Source organism: Daldinia decipiens (assembly GCF_022478715.1).
Source record: "Daldinia decipiens strain CBS 113046 unplaced genomic scaffold F4813scaffold_11, whole genome shotgun sequence".
In the NCBI taxonomy this organism is placed as follows: domain Eukaryota; kingdom Fungi; phylum Ascomycota; class Sordariomycetes; order Xylariales; family Hypoxylaceae; genus Daldinia; species Daldinia decipiens.
In genome coordinates, this window is record NW_026054554.1 from 602,246 (window position 1) to 618,683 (window position 16,438).

Below are 16,438 nucleotides of genomic sequence, written 5' to 3' on the forward strand. Positions count from 1 at the left end.
GGGGCAAACTCAGATTTCCATGGGATGGGGGGATAATCCCATCTAATCGGGGCGGTCGGGGCGGTCGTACCTGGCAGAAAAATAATTATTATCGCTCTTCTCCAATCGTTATCAGTTCGCAAGTACAACCAGCTAACCTACATGTAGCTCTACATGTGCCCGTCGCATCTCGATAGACATCGTCGCTCTAGGTTAGGTACCATACCATACCATACCATACCATACCTCTTACTTAGTCTGTCACTTCTACACCGCGCGCTATGAACGGCCTTCCTGGAGCTGGAGCCGGCGCTGCCGGAGGCGTCGACCCGAATGATCCTAATATTAAGAGGGTTCGTCTGCTTGCTCTTCCGGGTTGCTTGCGCGAGAGGTGGCGATCGCTAACTTGTTTGTGCGCGGCTAGTTAAACGCCATGATGGAGTCGTGCTTCGGCAAGGCTGCCGTTTCCGGCGTTATGGGATTTGGTATGGGCGGTCTGTTTGGAATGTTCATGGCTTCTGTACGTAGCATCTCCTCCCTCCTCCCTCCCTCCATCCCTCCATCCCTCCATCCCTCCACAGCTACATACATATCTGCAGACCACACCCCCAACTAACCCGCGCCCCTTCCCACAGATGGCCTACGACACGCCCTTCCACTCGCCCGGCGCCGCGGGCGCCGCGCCGATCCCCATCGCCAACCTGCCCTGGCGGCAGCAGCTCAAAGTCGGGTTCCGAGACATGGGGTCGCGGTCCTACAGCACGGCCAAGAACTTCGGGCTGGTGGGCCTGATGTTCGCCGGCATCGAGTGCGGCATCGAGGGGTACCGCGCCAAGAACGACATGTACAACGGCGCCGCCGCCGGGTGCCTGACCGGCGGCATCCTGGCGCGCGGCGGCGGGCCGACGGCCGTCGCCGGCGGGTGCGCTGCCTTCGCCGCGTTTAGCGCTGCTATCGATGCGTGGTTGAGGTCGCCTAAGGACGATGAATAAATACCTACTTAGGATGTCGTTACGTACCTACATACGCGGGAAATATGGGGAAATGAAAAATGGGGTGTTGTGTTGTGCTGTGTACTGTAGTGTAGTGTAATTGTGGAAATCGGTTCGTGGTATGGCGTTGGGTCAGGTGCATACCTACATAGGATTCACGGCGTTATGGTTTCCGCGCATCTATCTATACATGGTATATACATGGTAGAAAGGGGGGGCATATATTCTCCACTTAGGGTCTTGAAATGTACAGAAGATATGAGGGATGGAGTGGTTGCTGATACCGCTTGATGAAGGATGAGCTGTAGCCGTTCATGATAGAGTACCTAAATGTCAATAACGATCGTCATCAGCTTATCGATCTTGGCGGATGTTTTGATCTACGGCAAACCCTGTGTTAATCCTATCTACATCTTCATGGTATCTCCGATTCGAAATATGTTCTGATCCTCAGCAGCCACCCATCTAAACGCATGAACTCCAAACTATAGTTATAACGGCCTCTAACGGGCCACTGCGAACTTGATTCAAATGCCGATATCAAATTCACCGTTTCATCGTACGAACAAGGAGGCTCGTAGTGACGAGAGAGAAGTTTGAGAATCTCGGTTGCGTCAAATTATATATTACCGGCTTTTGTTGCAAGCCAAATAAATATAGCAAGCCTATTTGATATGCCATAATGACAATGCCATATAGGTTTATTTCTCCTTCGCGTAGAATGCCTCCCATAAACCATGTCCCTGCACAGTATAAAAACATCCATAAGCCTCTATACCCACCGTACCCCACCCGTCATGACTTTGCTTCATCAGTCCTAATCATGTGTCCCGTCTGAAACAATCATCAAATAACCGCCAACTCCAAAAGGTACTATCCATTAAATCGTGTGAACTTTCGACTAAGCAGCCTTGTAAACCTCGAATTTGCCGAATTCCCAAAATGCATCGGTGAAGGCTTCGGGGTTGTTAGCAACATAGTCGGTGCAGTTGCTCGGGCCTGTAAATAGTTAGTCGTCGAATCTTTAATTTACACCTTGTACGGTAAGAGAAGATAACTTACAGCCGCTCGAAGCGTACACAGCGCCGGCATACTGTCCGCAGAGATCGATGTTGGCAATGATACTCTGGTTCTTAAAGTGCGAGCTGATGTCACAGTTTGTGTTCGGGAAGTCCGCAGAGGCTGAGCCCCAGCTGCTCGGATCCGGGTTCTTGGCGGCGATATCGGTAGGGATGTTACTCCTGCCGAACTGCCACACCCGGATACCCTCGTTACGCCACTCCATCGCGATGATACCGCCCTGTCCGTCGTTATACGCGCTGCCGTAAGTAGCGGCGTTGCCTTTAACTCCGCAGCCGGCGTTGTTATCGGTGGCATTGTGGCAATCATTCGAAAGACTCGAGTCGCTCATTATACGCTTCACGTCCATCGAGCAACCATCTGTCGTGTGCAGCGTCATTTGATTGCCATCGGTGGCTTTGTTAACAGCCTCCATCACGTCGATCTCGCCGTGGTCCGGCCAGTTCACGGGGTCGGTGAGCCACAAGGCGGGCCAGGTTCCGCATCCGAACGGCGTGTGCTTTACATCGAAAATAAAAAGGCCGTCCTCATACTGCGCTTGAGACTCGAGTCGCACGGAGAAGCGGCCCGTTGATGCATCAGGTGTAGACTGGGGACCGACGCTGGTATCAACTCTTATGATGGCTGAATCCTCAGAAGCAGAAGTGAGGTTCTTAAACAGGTAATTATTAGCGTGGGGTTGGAATGCCGAGAAAAAGTAAGCACTTACCAATTGCTTAGCCTGGGCTTCGGGGACATAATGAACGAATCCCTGTGCCGGATCGTATCCTGTGAAATAATTGAACCTGTCAAAGAATGTCGTCCCGGAGTCTGAGAATCTTGTCAGTCGGGTTCTATACAAATGCAAATACGGAATTCGACTGAGTAGCTTACATTCATCTGCCAAGGAGTAGTTCAGTTTGGTATAATTCGGGTATCGATTTGCCTTGGCGACCTCAACCGGAGTGACTACGGCGATGATGATAACGATAATAAAAGCTACCACAACAATGGCCCAAGTTCTTTTCCTCCAAGACCTTGGATTCCACCAAGGTAAAGCTGGTTGACTACGCATATTCCGTCGCGGGTGATCCTGTAGTTCTGTCGAATAGTAGGGTGATGGTCCAGTTACCATTTCAACGGGGCCGTTGGTATCTCTAACGTGAAATGAAGCAGGACCAGCCTTAGGCTGAGCGGGCGTGTTCTCCCAACCCATATTTGTAGTCAAAAATTTACTTGGCCTGCAAGATAAGCTCGTGAAGAAGGTTAAGAAGGTTACGGCGAACTTCGCTTAGTGGCCGTCCGACGCCGAATGTTGTTGCGTGCTGCGCCGCCGCAGTGCTTAAAAGAATGCGAGAGTTCTAGCCGCGGCTGTTAGGATTATACTGGTTAGGAGATGGTTGGTATGGAAGGTTAGTAGCGTTGCTTGATGTGGCGTATAAAGTTGTTAATGGTGGATGTATATTTTAGAATTGTTTTACTGAATTGACATGATAAAGACAAATGCTGCCACAACGATGCAGCAATGTAGCAATAGCTTAACACCCACCAATGGAGTGGTTGCATATATCGTACCACAAAATGAAAGACTGGAGAAGAAGAAAAAGTCTGACGCGTTGGAAGTTCCACGATGAAGCCGGTCTACCTTCCGATCCCAATGGGTTGCTACATGTTGCTACATGTTGCTACGTATTGCTACGTTAGGTACCTACACATTGCTACGTAGGTTGTGCCAAGGTTCAATCCGACATATCGCACTACCCCTCGCTACTTTCCACGCCAAAGAATCCGGTTGCCTGGTGCCTTCTCAATTAGTACATTTTGTACCTGGAGTCCCTGGAGTTGCGGGCCCTTTCGCACTTGTTTCACAGCAATCTGATCCACGCTACGATCGAGCACAGCCCCCCGATGACGTGCAAGTAACCTAATCGAATACCTAGACTGTTTCGGTATTGTACAATACAATTCTGCGAAGCTACAGCGAATCAAAAACAATGTGCCAAGATACCTAGGACCTGCGTTCTAGATCGTTTACTCTGTTGTCCGTTTTAATGTTTTAATTATAGTTTTTAATAGTATAAATCGGCTAGTTAATTGTTCAAAGCATCAAGTAATTCAGCCTTATAGATATAGTTACGCATCGTTAATAATGATCGCTTTAGAAGTGACAACGTTTAAAATTCCTTCCTTTAGTTAATAATGTATAGCTATCCATCATAAGTTGGCTCCTATAATAACCTGCTATATATACTTACCTCTTATAAAATTAGCTATTATTCATCGTGCCACGCTACCGGAGCCTCACAATAGATATACTCGCTACTGTACAGTCGTAATCCTATATACCTAGGTAGGTATACCATAATACTTGAGAGGTTGGTGTTAAAAGGCTATACGCTACAGCTAGCCACTCGATGGTAGAGTATTGCTGCCGTAACAGATAATAGTCCAAACCCAACTCAAGCGAATCATAAGGGGAGGACGTCTACATTAACAAGCTCCAATAAAGCGGCAAGAAATGGCTGGAGGCTAGCAGAGCAGTCAGATTTTAACTTCTCAGCAGCTAGTTTGGCGGACTAATATTTGATATATACTATTACATAGATTTTAAGCCAATTAAACTGCTAGCCTAAGTTGCGTATAGGCCTTGCTTATATCATAGGTGTGCATTTTCGAAGGGTTTATCTTGTCTTGGAACAGACTATAGGATAATCGACTAGATCATGTAACCTAGAACCAGGGGGAAACCAAGATTCAAAAAGATACATATTATATATTTATATTCATATACATGGGGTTTACTCTAACCTACCTCCCTAAATGTTCAATTACCTACCCAAAAGCTAACACTGTTACGCGAACTTATTTACAGCTTTATCGGTCTGGTGCTCTTGGCCTACGCCTTGGACTATGCGATCAGTTCCGGGAACGGGCCAGGTATATAGTTGTACAGGCTAGTAGCTATCGTGTTTTTGGCACAGAGCATCCCTTTCTGGATCCAGAGGTTGAAAAGGTGTTTTGGTAAGTTGGCTATTGATATACTATTCGGTGAAATCGCGTACTAATCATTTCTATCATTATGCTTCCAGATGTCTCTACTCGTTAGCAACATTCTCAATCCTAGGTAATTTATGTTGAGATACTATTGGAGATCTATTATCAATGTCTCATGAAGATAGATGTTGCACTCATCTCTCGACTGCCTAGCCGGCCGAGCATAGGACAATATTACGATATATGAATAATGATTAAGACAGCGTAATAAGACCTCTAAGCTAGGATAAAACCGGCTTACAAGACGCCTTGTTTAGTTCATGGGCACCCTAAAGGGCGTGGTTTAATAGTTGGTTACTCTTTAAGTAGATCGCATACTGGAATCTCACTTGCCTAATACGCCTTATTCTATTTATACACTATGATACCCTACCCATTGCGATACCATTGACTTTAGAATTAGCCGGCCTAGCCATTCAGGTATTGACGTGGATTTGGTGCATAGGGCTCGACACTGTCACCGGCGAACTGGGAAGAAAGGAATGGTCCTGGTGACGAGGAAAACCATTGGATTATATAGATGCACGCTATCTGGTAATTCCCCAGCTTTTCCAACCATATGTTAGGTAGGTATGCACATGAAGACAATGTGTGATAAATATTAAGGTATACTGGTTCTTCAGTCGTCTTCGTCTACCCGAGCACGTTTTGGTTCCCTCGACTCTCCCTCCTGTAATCCATAGCCTCTCTTGGAGGAAGAACTCTGATCCACCTCGGCCATGAACTTGTCCATTTGAAAGGGGTCGTTGCCAGCTGTATCCTTCTCGAACTGAACAGGCCCTTCTCGTACCTGATTCCCGTGCAATTAGTAAGAGTCAATAATGAATGATATCTTAGAGTACTAACCTCGGCATCTCCAGCCCCCTTAAAGGTCCCCTTACCCAGCACTTCACCGAATCGGCTGGTCTTCTGAATTTTAGCCATTTCTCGATCTCCGGCACCTTCGTCCTCGTACTCGTCCATGTTCTGGCTCGGTCGATAAATACTACTGATGGCATCCTGTGCTGCAAAGAGCGGTTTATCGTACGGGTTATCTTCGTTGATACCACTATCGAAACCGCTGGTCTGGTTGAATAAACGCGAGTCGTACATAGACTCGGCTTGTTGTGTAGGCTTTGCCAGGCCAAGAGCGATCTTTTCGGAGATGTCACGACCCTGCTCTCTTGCCATGACCTGAATCCGCCTCTCCGCACCCATGCGGGATTGGCGAAGTTTGCGTTCCTCTTCCCGCCGTCTCTCTTGACGGGCCTTTTCTCTTTCGCGGACGTCTGAGCCGTCACTCTCCGAGCCAGAATCCGAATAACTATAGCTGCGTGACCTTGATCGCGACCGGGAATCGCGGGAGGTTCTAGAGTCGCGACGTTTTGAAGCGCCACCACGCTCTTCTCGAGCTTTCTGCGCAAGCATACGTAGGTTTTCTTCTTTCTGTGCCTTCTCCTTTTCTGCGAGTCTTTGCTGCATAAGTGCTCTCTGGCGAACCTCTTCTCGAGCGTGTCGATCTGCCATGAAGAGTGCCTCTGAGAATTGTGCGAACTTGTCGTTGATCGTAACATCTTGTAAACCTCTACCATCCGCCGCTAATCGCTTGTCGAGAGGAACTGTGAAACCCTTCGGGTTCTTCCAATTTGACACTGGGGGAGGGATTTTCCACATTTCTTGGTCTTCGGCGGTCAACTTTCGTGGTGGTGAGTGCATGATGGGTGGCGGAGGGCTGGGAGGTCCACGCGGGATCTTCTTATGCTTGAATTTGGGTGGTTCCACTATAGTATATTAGGTTAGTATTGATGATATACGCATGTAAAAGGAATTGTGACAATGGAAAGGAAAAGGGATGCACGTACTAGGATCCTTTTGCCTCTCTACGATTTTCATAATTCTGTCCTGCTTCTTCGAGTTGTCCCCCATCTGATTCGCCGGTGTGTAGCGTACGAACGTAGGATCCTTCCGCGCCCCAACATTGACATTCTTTGGCTTCTGAGCTGCGACAGCACCGCTAACAAGCGTAGCGAGGGCTTTTGCTGTTCTTTCTTTCGTTTCTTCTACCTCTTGCTCGCTGGGCCTCTCCAGATTGATCTCGCCTGCATCTGCACGCTGTCGAAGAGGAATGAGATCCTTAAACGACGAGTGAACTATCCTCCCTTCACCGTGGCCTTGTCTCGCGATGGCATCGTACTTGACTTTTCCGGCGGCATCGACTTGGATTGCTAGAGCATTGCTTGTACCCGACTCTTTACCCATCGACAAGGGATATTGCGCGATCGGAATCTCTGGGAAAGCACCTCCATCGCCAAAATCTTCCTGACCTCTTGGTCGCCATCCTACTCGCTGACCGTATGGCGGCGGACCAGTTCTTCGAAGGACAATTTGCGATTCGTCTATTTGGCCAGCACCGATAATTCGAGGACCACGCTGCTGGGCATGCGCTGGGATATCTTCATCCTCGCCGGTATACTTCGGCTTCGGTAGAGCAGCCGTAAGTGATGCCGCCATCATGAGGACTGATTGTAATGTATTTTTAGTACGTTGTTGAAAACTTGTTGAAAACTTGGCTGGCCAAGTTTGCAGCACCTGGAAAGTTTAAAGTTTGTAGATGCGTCGCGGTTCTGCAAGACGACCTACTAATTAAAGTGGAGAACAAACAGTTGTGGCTGGAAAGTTGTATACCAGGCTCTTAGGTATTGTACCTTCCAAGGCAGTTAAGAAGTATATGCATTTAACGAGTCATACCGACACTTTGTGTTGTATTCTTAATATAGGCATATTTTGACTACGAAGCTTAGGACTGCTTATCGAGTATTACGATGAAGGCGTACTTGCAGCAGAAAGGCATATAGTTGGATACGTATAAAATGTTACGGTATAAGATAGCAAACACTCAAGAATGTAATCCGCAGTGCATATCACTTACCACTTACCACTTACACGAGAAATGTACCTATATATATCATGTGTGTACAAGTCACCGTAACACGTATTTCTAGCTCTGGATTAACTGTCATTCCCCTATCTTGACCCAAAGACTTCTCATCCGATTATGTCGACAATTCTCATTCCATTTTGACTCCTATGATACATAACGCATGAGGTGCCAATGCCAACCGGTGTTCCAATACGCCGCAAACCCCGTCTTAATAATCTTAATGCTTCAAGTTCTTCGTTTACACGTAACCCTTCCGCGCGCCCTAGGAATATTATTAGCAGAAGCGCAGTGATTCATAAATAAGTTGCATACCTGGAAGAAGAATCGGACGACAAAGACCTGCAAGCCACCCATGCAGACAACCATCAGACACTGGACCAAGCTGAAATTGACGATTCGTGACTCCGTGCTTCGGACGGTGCTAAAGTTTCGGTTTTCTCGTGTGCGGAAATACTTTTGGTTTCGCGCAATTGTAGACAGTTGACCTGACACTTTGTATATAGATTCTTCAAGGGCGGTTGTCTGTTCTGGAGTCGATCCTTGCTTAGAGGGAAGCTGAGCCCGTACTTCGTCCTCGACCTAGATGAAAATGGGTTAGAACCTGTACACATTGTCCGACAACGAGGACTCCACTCACAGAGATCTCGAAATCAACAAATTTCTCCGAATATGTGCTCATGTCATTGTCGAAGCAGAACTTATACTCGCCAACTTCATTGGCCGTGAAGACGAAATCGCCCTGGCGCTCCTTCTCTCCATCCAAAATGATCTTGCCTCCGGGACCAGTTACTTTATAGTTGATGTCGAACGAGCCTCCAGATTGGACCTGTAGTAAAAGCCAGTCAGCGGAGCAGTTAGCAAGGCAAGGCGCATATAAAACCTACGGCAAAGTAAAAGGCAATCTTGGAGCCCTTCTTTTCAGCTGCTGCGTAAAAGCAGGCCTGCTCGTTGGCACTAATCTTATAAGTTAAAGCGGTTGCTGAGACCAAAGAGAAGAGGCAGGCGAATAGCCCAGCCGAAAATAATGTCAACTTCATGTTGTGTTGTTGTGCGCAGTCGGAGAATATGAAGTTGGTCGAAAGCTCGGGGGACCTTCTGGACAACTTGTCGCAAGCGATAATTGCTTTAACTGCCACGCCTGAACATTGAATTCAAGGGCCAACTGTCAGGGGTCGGGTTATTACTTGGCCCGTCCGTCTTTCATGCTACGCAGGTACTTAGGTACTTGGGTACTCAGATACTTGGGTACTTTCCTACTTCACCCCCTATGTGTGACTTAACAGTCTAATCAGTTAAACTCGATTGGTCCCAGATAAAGCATACCGGCGGGGATAGTGGAGAGCTTCAGCCACATATACAAGCATAGACGTAACTCTATCACTCCACTGTCGTCACAGCTACCTACCTACCTACCTACCTTGTAACTTAGTAGGCTAACATTGCGACAGGAGGTTCGGCAACTTGCGACGGAAACCCTACCTTCGCCCTATTTTTCAACTTTGCATCTACAACTTTAGATGGCCTTTCCCTACCACCTATTCGTGACGCCATCATAGGCCTCCATCTGTGGAGTTTATTTTTTATCTCAAATCTATACCATTTCTTCCTCTCATTCATATATATTATATTTCTACCCATCTAACGTCCTTAACTACCTAACCCAGGTAGTCCGGCGAATCATTCGTCATATAAGTCGAGCTCGACTTGTCTCCCTTTTCGGCCCCCGAATTTATTGCGCTGCTAATAATGGGGGGATACACTAAGAGAACAGCGGCGATCACGTCCGCGGGAATACGAATCGTCTCAATCGTCTTTCTACGATGGGTAAGAGCTTCACCCCCTAACCCCTAATATGAATTCTACTAACGACAGCAGGTCGCTTTACCCGTAAGTTTCCCTGATTAATGCGCCATCTACGCGATGTTGCCTTACTTAAACTTGCTGACAACTTCAGCCTTTTCTTCCGATAATTTATACACTATTTGCAATATATCTTCCATCCTTCATCTCGACTTACGCCACCGAATCTAAATACGAACTTATTGACGAAGTCGATATAATCCTTAAGGAGGATATCTTGAATAAAGATGATATTGCCAATGGATCAACTAATGAAGCCGTCATAGTTGAGGAAGTTGATGTTGAAGAGACAGCAGAAATCGTGAAGAAGCCTCTAAGTCCTCTTAGCACCCTCTTAAAAGGGACCCCGAACCCGAATAGCTTTTTCTTGACGGCATTAACATTCTTGCTTAATGTTGCCTGCGTCGCGATGGTCACTGACATGGTATACACACCCCGGTGGTTCCATCCCAGTCATGACCTTTCTTTTGCTCGCGTTGGATACGTCTCAGACAGCGAGGCGAAATTACTGATCCGGGAGCCCGATCAGACCAAAATGCCCATCACTGTTCAAGTTCACATCAAAGATGCACACCCACCGTTTGATAACCCTCTATGGCAAACAGCTGGCAGTATCCTTTCGACGACTAACGAGACTGACTTTACCGCGGTGGTCAATATTCCCCTGAGCCATTCTAAGCAGCGGGTGTACGAATGGACCACCTCGAACAATCACTCGGGTGAATTCACATCTGCCCCTAAGCCGGGTTCCTTACCAGAGCTTTTTGATGGCAAATTTACCTTCCTATCTACCTCGTGTATTGTTCCGCGTCTTCCCTATTCTCCGTTAGACCACCCCTTAGCTTTCCCAGGCATGAAACATCTGGCGAAAGTATTACCGAACTTGGGCGCGCAGTTTATGTTGTTCCTTGGCGATTTCATTTACATCGAAGTACCCCAGCGATTCGGCGACTCCGTTGAGAATTATCGACAGAAATATCGCCAAGTCTATGCTTCACCCGACTGGCCGGCTGTAGGCCAAAATCTTAGCTGGATTCATGTTCTTGACGACCACGAAATCTCTAACGACTGGGATTCGAAGTTGACTGGTGTATATGAAACGGCCGTAGACCCCTGGCACCATTATCAGACCGCGGTAAACCCTCCGGAGGCTAAGAAGGCTGGAGGTCAGGGCATCGTATCGCGCAAAGGGGCCACGTACTTCTCGTTCATTCAAGGACCTGCTAGCTTTTTTATGCTTGACACCAGAAGTTATCGATCCAAGAACTCGGAGCCGTTCGATAGCGAAAACAAAACGATGCTTGGCGATACACAACTCGAAGATTTCCTTGATTGGGTGCGCCGCCCAGAACCCAAGGGGGTTAAGTGGAAGATTGTTGCCAGTTCCGTCCCATTCACGAAGAACTGGAGAGTGAATACCAAGGACACCTGGGGTGGCTTCCTCTCCGAGCGCCGAAAGATTCTCGAGGCTATGTGGGATGCTAGTAGCCATGGAGTAGGCTTTGTGATCCTATCCGGAGACCGCCATGAATTTGGTGCGACAGCCTTCCCGCCGCCGAAGAACAGCACATGGTCAGAGAGTGCGACTGTCCATGAGTTCTCAGCAAGCCCTCTTAACCAGTTCTTTTCGCCTATCCCTACCTACTCACAGACAGACGATGAAGACGTCCAGCTCAAGTAAGTTACGCAACCATTCCCCTAAATTATCAGTACGTTGACAATAGTAGATATATAAACGCGGGCAACTCGAAGTTTGGCGCGATTACCATCGAGAAGTTTGCAGAGGGCGAGCAGAGCAGCTTGAAGTACACCGTCTATATTGATGGCGAGGAGAGGTGGAACACCGTGATACTATCGCCAGAATCGTTACATCCGGCCAAGACAGGGGGTTCTTTCTGGGACAGACTCAGGGGAATTTGACCCCAATATAGGTAATCTCACATATAATACACAGCCAGCTATATGCTCGCTTACATGCTCTCGGTTGAGCATCGAATTTGCTGGGCAGATGAATAGACCATAGTTTTTAATGCCAAACGACGGACGCAATAGTTATAGGGTGCAAGATGCTAAACGTGATATTCTATCTTTTGTTCCAGCTACATTTACAGTCTATCATTCCACCCCACGTCTCCCTTAACCACCGTAACTACCAGTCACAAGATCTTGTAGGGCTACTCTCAGAGACAGCCATGGACGGGGTGCTGCTAGACCTTGAGCTATGGACCCCCGTTGATGTTCTCGAGTGCCTCTGATCCGAAAAATCGGAATACCCGGCCCATGTACCGTTGAGCCATGCTTGTCCCCTTGATGGTTCTCCCGACAGACGCGCTTCGTGAAGTAGTTGCTGCCACCTCTCGCTTAGTTCTTCGATGTCTCTCTTAATGTCGGCTAGGGCTCTAGGGCCTCGGTGTTCTTGGTCCCCTTCTCCGCTGCTGTCTATAGTCGTGCGAGAGCGCAGCCCCTTTTTGATCGCCTCGTGCTGCTCTGGTTTAGTGCGACGATGCGGGGGTTTAGGCGAGGATCTGGGGCTTGTGTCTTTCGTTTTGCCCTTTTCGTCTGCCTTTTCCTTGGCTTGATGGGAGATTGCAGTTATGTCAGAGTCTTTCCTTGCTGGCTTTTGCGAGCTTGGCTTTTGCTTGGGCGATGGTGATGGTGTGTTGATTGGCGAATCCTCGGACTCGGTAACAGGGCTGTTTGGTGGGCTGGCATTCCCTTGTTGTTTACTTGGTTTCTTCCTATGCTGCCGACTTCGTTGCTCAGGCTTAGCCGCTTCTGGACTAATACCTGCTGAGATCGGGAGGTCCTCAAACATGTAAAGTCTACCTCGAACAGGTTTAGGAAATATATCTGCAAATGCTTGTCTATTGATGCTGTCCGAGATATATGTGAAATATATCTGAGGGCCGACATGTCGTGCGGCCTGGCGACCTGGCCATGGAAATTCAGGCACACTCGGTTGCGGTTCCGGCCTTGGCCCTTTCGGTTTCGGTTCCCGACGTCGGGGAGACGGAGTATAAGGATAGCCGTGACAGTAAGATGGCCCATCCATAGGGAAGCTGTCCACTTGAGAATTAGGACTATAAGCAGTATAGTTGCTTCCCGGCCTCCTAGGTATTGTATGATTTGCTTGCATAGAATTGTAATGAGAATTAGGTACTGGGCGGCGAGATATCCGACGGGTTGGTTGTGTTGATCCGTCGTGGTTTCTCGGGTCGCGATTAACGGGATTATGGCATCTAGCTGTATTGGATAGCTGTGCGTTAGGTGGTTGCTCTATAGCCTCCTGCCACGGTGATTCCTGATCATTAGCCCCGGACAGTTCAGCCGGGCCGTTCAATGCCTCTGGCTGTGGAGGGAAAGGAGGAACGTTTGCCGGTGGATCATTGGCGGTTTTGTCGTCACTGAGTTTTTCTATTATTAATTCACAACATCTTTTAATCTTGTCTTTCCAAGTTTTTACCGGTGGGCGGTCTGGGGCATTAGGACCTTCTGTCAGAGGAGGGTAGTGCTTCATGCGGTAAAGATAACACCCCCCTATACCGAAGATGAAAAATAATACTGCAAGCATAATAGATATTACGATTACTGGCTTCTGAGGTACGGGCTTGTTATAGGCAAGAGTTGCGATGAGGACGCCACCAGCAGAGACCAAGATAAGGCTCACAATGCAGCATGGTATAACTTTGTAAGTGATATCTCGCACACAGCTGACTCTACGAGTGCTTTTAAGCCTGGCCTGGCCTTCTTCTAAGTCACCTGGGGATTCATTTGCTGTTACAACTGTGGCCATGGTAGTTGGTGTTGGGGGATATTTCATGAATCAGCAGTATCGAGTCACCTCTGCCATATTTGAATAGGCAATAAAATAGATGGTAGATATTTCTCGAACGACTGTGTACATTCTATGAGAAGATTCTGGGTTGGTTGCTAACTTGATATTAGTTAACAAAGGTAGCTTACCAAAGATTGAGAAAACAATAGAACGAGTAACTGGCCTTAAGATTTAGTTATAATATTAGTTAGTTACATGCTTTGAATCAAGTTGATGGCATACTCCATGTTAGAAAGTTACGCGCTGATTAAACGTATAATAATATAGAACTATGTCTACAGTTATAAGCCAACGAAAAATTATTACACAATAGGAACGGTAGTTTCAAAGAGCATCTTGATATGCATTGATGTATCAGCTAGTTCTCGAGTGCCCAGGTGTTAGACAGAAGATACCACTAACCTAGGGTAATACCTTACTACATACCGCTAATATATCCATAGACTTAGGTAGTTACACTACATATAAGACATGTATTATATAGTACATGTAATACAATACATAAGTCTAAGAGACCGGCTTACTTGTGGCGCAGTAAGAACTAAAATTTAGCCACATCTACTAGGTTAATAGGTTAATAGGTTATAGATCATGGCCTCCACTACCATGACCCCATTTTAATCTTCTTAAACTTCCTTCGAAGTTCTAAGGAGTGGCTTAATTATTATACCCTACCCCTATACCTCCACCCATTTATACACACTATATTAGAAGATGAGTTTTAATTTTAGAACGATAAGATGCAGTCGACATATGGTGAGGTTCGTGGTTTAGATTCTCAACTTGAGATAAGTCAAAGCTGACAATATTTGTTTGTAGTTGGGCGGTCGGAACTCGCCGTAGCCTGCCGCCTTTATACCACTTGCAAGTCAGAATGCAAGTCAGAACACTGGCAACGACTTCTGAGAAGCCTTTTGTGTTAAGTTCGAGTGGTTACCTCACTTTTTCATACCCTGGTACTGCTAGAGCCTTGAGACGGTGCACACTGTAAGTAATTAGCTTTGTTCAAGCACAAATACTGGAATATCTATTATGCTAACACTTGCGAAGGCCAAATATATGGTTACGGTATGCAAACCCTCCATGATAGATGCCATAGAGTTGTATAACTCATCTTTTAAGGGATAATTGCCGATGCGATAGCTGCGTTCACCAAGGTACTATGCAGAGGAATTTCGATACGTTCCACGTATGCTTGTCTTCCCCAGTATAACTTGCAAATATTCTAAAGTGTATTCAGATACCCCAAGATGTTGAGCCCTCTCATATTGAAGTAGACAACGATGGAGTCAAGATACAGTGTAAGAGCTTAGTACCGCTGTACTTAATATCTTTAAATAATACCATGCTCATTTTTGCAGGGGCCGAAGATGAACACGAAAGTTTCTATCCATGGGACTTTCTTGAATTCTACCTGAACTTCGATAAGAGAGAACCAGAGTCTATTGAGTACGTCTTACCCTAATTGAAAAATCACTCGAAAATTGACCAATATGTTATAGATTAGAGTATTTCGGAGCACAAGGACCACAGGGTTCACAAAACTGGCCCCCATCTTTGGAATATCGGGATTTTTCGGCAAACGAAACTAAGGCCGTCGGCCGTTTAACGGATTTTATCGTAAGTTTCTCTTACTCAGTCTAGCTAAAGGGGACACATACTTACGAATATCTTTAGAGGCGCAATGGTTTTGTATTTGTTACCGGAGTGCCAGTTGACTCGGCAGAACCAACTAAGGAGCTACTGGAGAAGATTGCCTTTATAAGACAGACACATTACGGTGGATTTTACGACTTCAAACCGGACCTCGCCCTTGCCGACACCGCTTACACCAACATGGCATTGGGAGCTCATACTGACACGACTTACTTCACCGATCCTGCTGGATTGCAAGCGTTCCATCTCCTTTCCCACACCGATTTTAGCATCGAAGCCATTCCAGAAACAAACCTCGGAGGCAAATCGCTACTTGTCGATGGATTCCATGCTGCGGATATTCTCAAGAAAGAGGACCCAACAGCGTTTGAGGTGCTGAGCCGGGTCAAGCTTCCGTGGCATGCTAGCGGTAATAAGGGGATCACTATATCACCTGACAAACCGTATCCTGTTCTCGAGGTAGACGAGAGCAGTGGCAAGACGCATCGAGTTAGATGGAACAATGACGATCGTGGAGTCGTCCCCTTCGACAGCATATACTCTCCAGATGAATGGTATAGGGCGGCAAGGAAGTGGAACGACATCCTGAGAAGAAGGTCTATCGAGTATTGGTTTCAACTCAAGCCGGGCAATCTTCTAGGTGAGTCTGCACGATCTGAAATAGAATTTCTACCTAATTATATGGGCCTATAGTCTTCGATAACTGGAGGGTTTTACACGGCAGAAGCGCCTTTACTGGAGAGCGAAGGATATGCGGTGGATATAGTGAGTCAGATGTTCCTTTCATCTGTATTGCAACAGCTATTCAGTACTGACTAACATTCCCCTAGTCAATCGGGATGATTTTATCTCGAGATGGAGAAACACCAATTACCCACGGGACGAGATCCTGAAGCAAATTATAGGCTAACTTTTATCCCTGGCGGTACCGGCCGTACTCGGCATAACATGCTCGGGCAGAAATATCCCTTGGCTGTCAGGTTCAGACCCGGGATTTTGGAGGCTAAGAGACGACAAAAGTAACACCGGTGTACTTACGCAGAGTTAGGTATTTTATTTGCCTTATTTGGCAACCCGTTAACT

At 47.0% G+C, this 16,438-nt stretch overlaps 7 protein-coding genes across 7 annotated transcripts; 3 read left to right on the plus strand and 4 right to left on the minus strand.

Annotated features, from left to right (window-relative positions):
* Window positions 1-260: 260 nt before the first annotated feature.
* Window positions 261-971, plus strand: F4813DRAFT_388252 (mitochondrial import inner membrane translocase, subunit Tim17/22; the record flags this gene model as incomplete). The annotated part of the gene is made up of 3 exons (XM_049246677.1): window positions 261-332; window positions 404-499; window positions 579-971. 3 exons carry the CDS (start codon window positions 261-263, stop codon window positions 969-971), a joined length of 561 nt encoding a protein of 186 aa, XP_049100959.1.
* Window positions 972-1,840: 869 nt separating this feature from the next.
* Window positions 1,841-3,477, minus strand: F4813DRAFT_35352 (glycoside hydrolase family 16 protein). The gene is made up of 4 exons (XM_049242659.1): window positions 2,925-3,477; window positions 2,761-2,861; window positions 2,034-2,703; window positions 1,841-1,970 (listed from the first exon to the last, which is right to left on the minus strand). The coding sequence occupies exons 1-4, from the start codon at window positions 3,244-3,246 to the stop codon at window positions 1,873-1,875; spliced, it is 1,191 nt and encodes a 396-aa protein (XP_049100960.1). The 5' UTR covers window positions 3,247-3,477; the 3' UTR covers window positions 1,841-1,872.
* Window positions 3,478-5,415: 1,938 nt separating this feature from the next.
* On the minus strand, window positions 5,416-7,672 carry F4813DRAFT_355369 (SKIP/SNW domain-containing protein). The gene is made up of 3 exons (XM_049242856.1): window positions 6,926-7,672; window positions 5,931-6,844; window positions 5,416-5,874 (listed from the first exon to the last, which is right to left on the minus strand). Exons 1-3 carry the CDS (start codon window positions 7,575-7,577, stop codon window positions 5,704-5,706), a joined length of 1,737 nt encoding a protein of 578 aa, XP_049100961.1. The 5' UTR covers window positions 7,578-7,672; the 3' UTR covers window positions 5,416-5,703.
* A 256-nt stretch (window positions 7,673-7,928) lies between these two features.
* Window positions 7,929-9,135, minus strand: F4813DRAFT_355372 (emp24/gp25L/p24 family/GOLD-domain-containing protein). The gene is made up of 4 exons (XM_049242857.1): window positions 8,889-9,135; window positions 8,642-8,830; window positions 8,317-8,583; window positions 7,929-8,266 (listed from the first exon to the last, which is right to left on the minus strand). The coding sequence occupies exons 1-4, from the start codon at window positions 9,039-9,041 to the stop codon at window positions 8,243-8,245; spliced, it is 633 nt and encodes a 210-aa protein (XP_049100962.1). The 5' UTR covers window positions 9,042-9,135; the 3' UTR covers window positions 7,929-8,242.
* Window positions 9,136-9,412: 277 nt separating this feature from the next.
* On the plus strand, window positions 9,413-11,913 carry F4813DRAFT_355374 (PhoD-like phosphatase-domain-containing protein). The gene is made up of 4 exons (XM_049242858.1): window positions 9,413-9,828; window positions 9,880-9,891; window positions 9,959-11,541; window positions 11,592-11,913. Exons 1-4 carry the CDS (start codon window positions 9,751-9,753, stop codon window positions 11,782-11,784), a joined length of 1,866 nt encoding a protein of 621 aa, XP_049100963.1. The 5' UTR covers window positions 9,413-9,750; the 3' UTR covers window positions 11,785-11,913.
* Window positions 11,914-11,956: 43 nt separating this feature from the next.
* On the minus strand, window positions 11,957-13,657 carry F4813DRAFT_395449 (uncharacterized protein; the record flags this gene model as incomplete). The annotated part of the gene is made up of 1 exon (XM_049247697.1): window positions 11,957-13,657. One exon carries the CDS (start codon window positions 13,655-13,657, stop codon window positions 12,014-12,016), a length of 1,644 nt encoding a protein of 547 aa, XP_049100964.1. The 3' UTR covers window positions 11,957-12,013.
* Window positions 13,658-14,324: 667 nt separating this feature from the next.
* On the plus strand, window positions 14,325-16,384 carry F4813DRAFT_35460 (Trimethyllysine dioxygenase). Its single transcript, XM_049242772.1, has 10 exons — window positions 14,325-14,460; window positions 14,519-14,686; window positions 14,750-14,767; window positions 14,822-14,888; window positions 14,940-15,000; window positions 15,061-15,148; window positions 15,202-15,319; window positions 15,377-15,995; window positions 16,049-16,120; window positions 16,186-16,384. The coding sequence occupies exons 1-10, from the start codon at window positions 14,414-14,416 to the stop codon at window positions 16,263-16,265; spliced, it is 1,338 nt and encodes a 445-aa protein (XP_049100965.1). The 5' UTR covers window positions 14,325-14,413; the 3' UTR covers window positions 16,266-16,384.
* The last annotated feature ends 54 nt before the right edge of the window (window positions 16,385-16,438 follow it).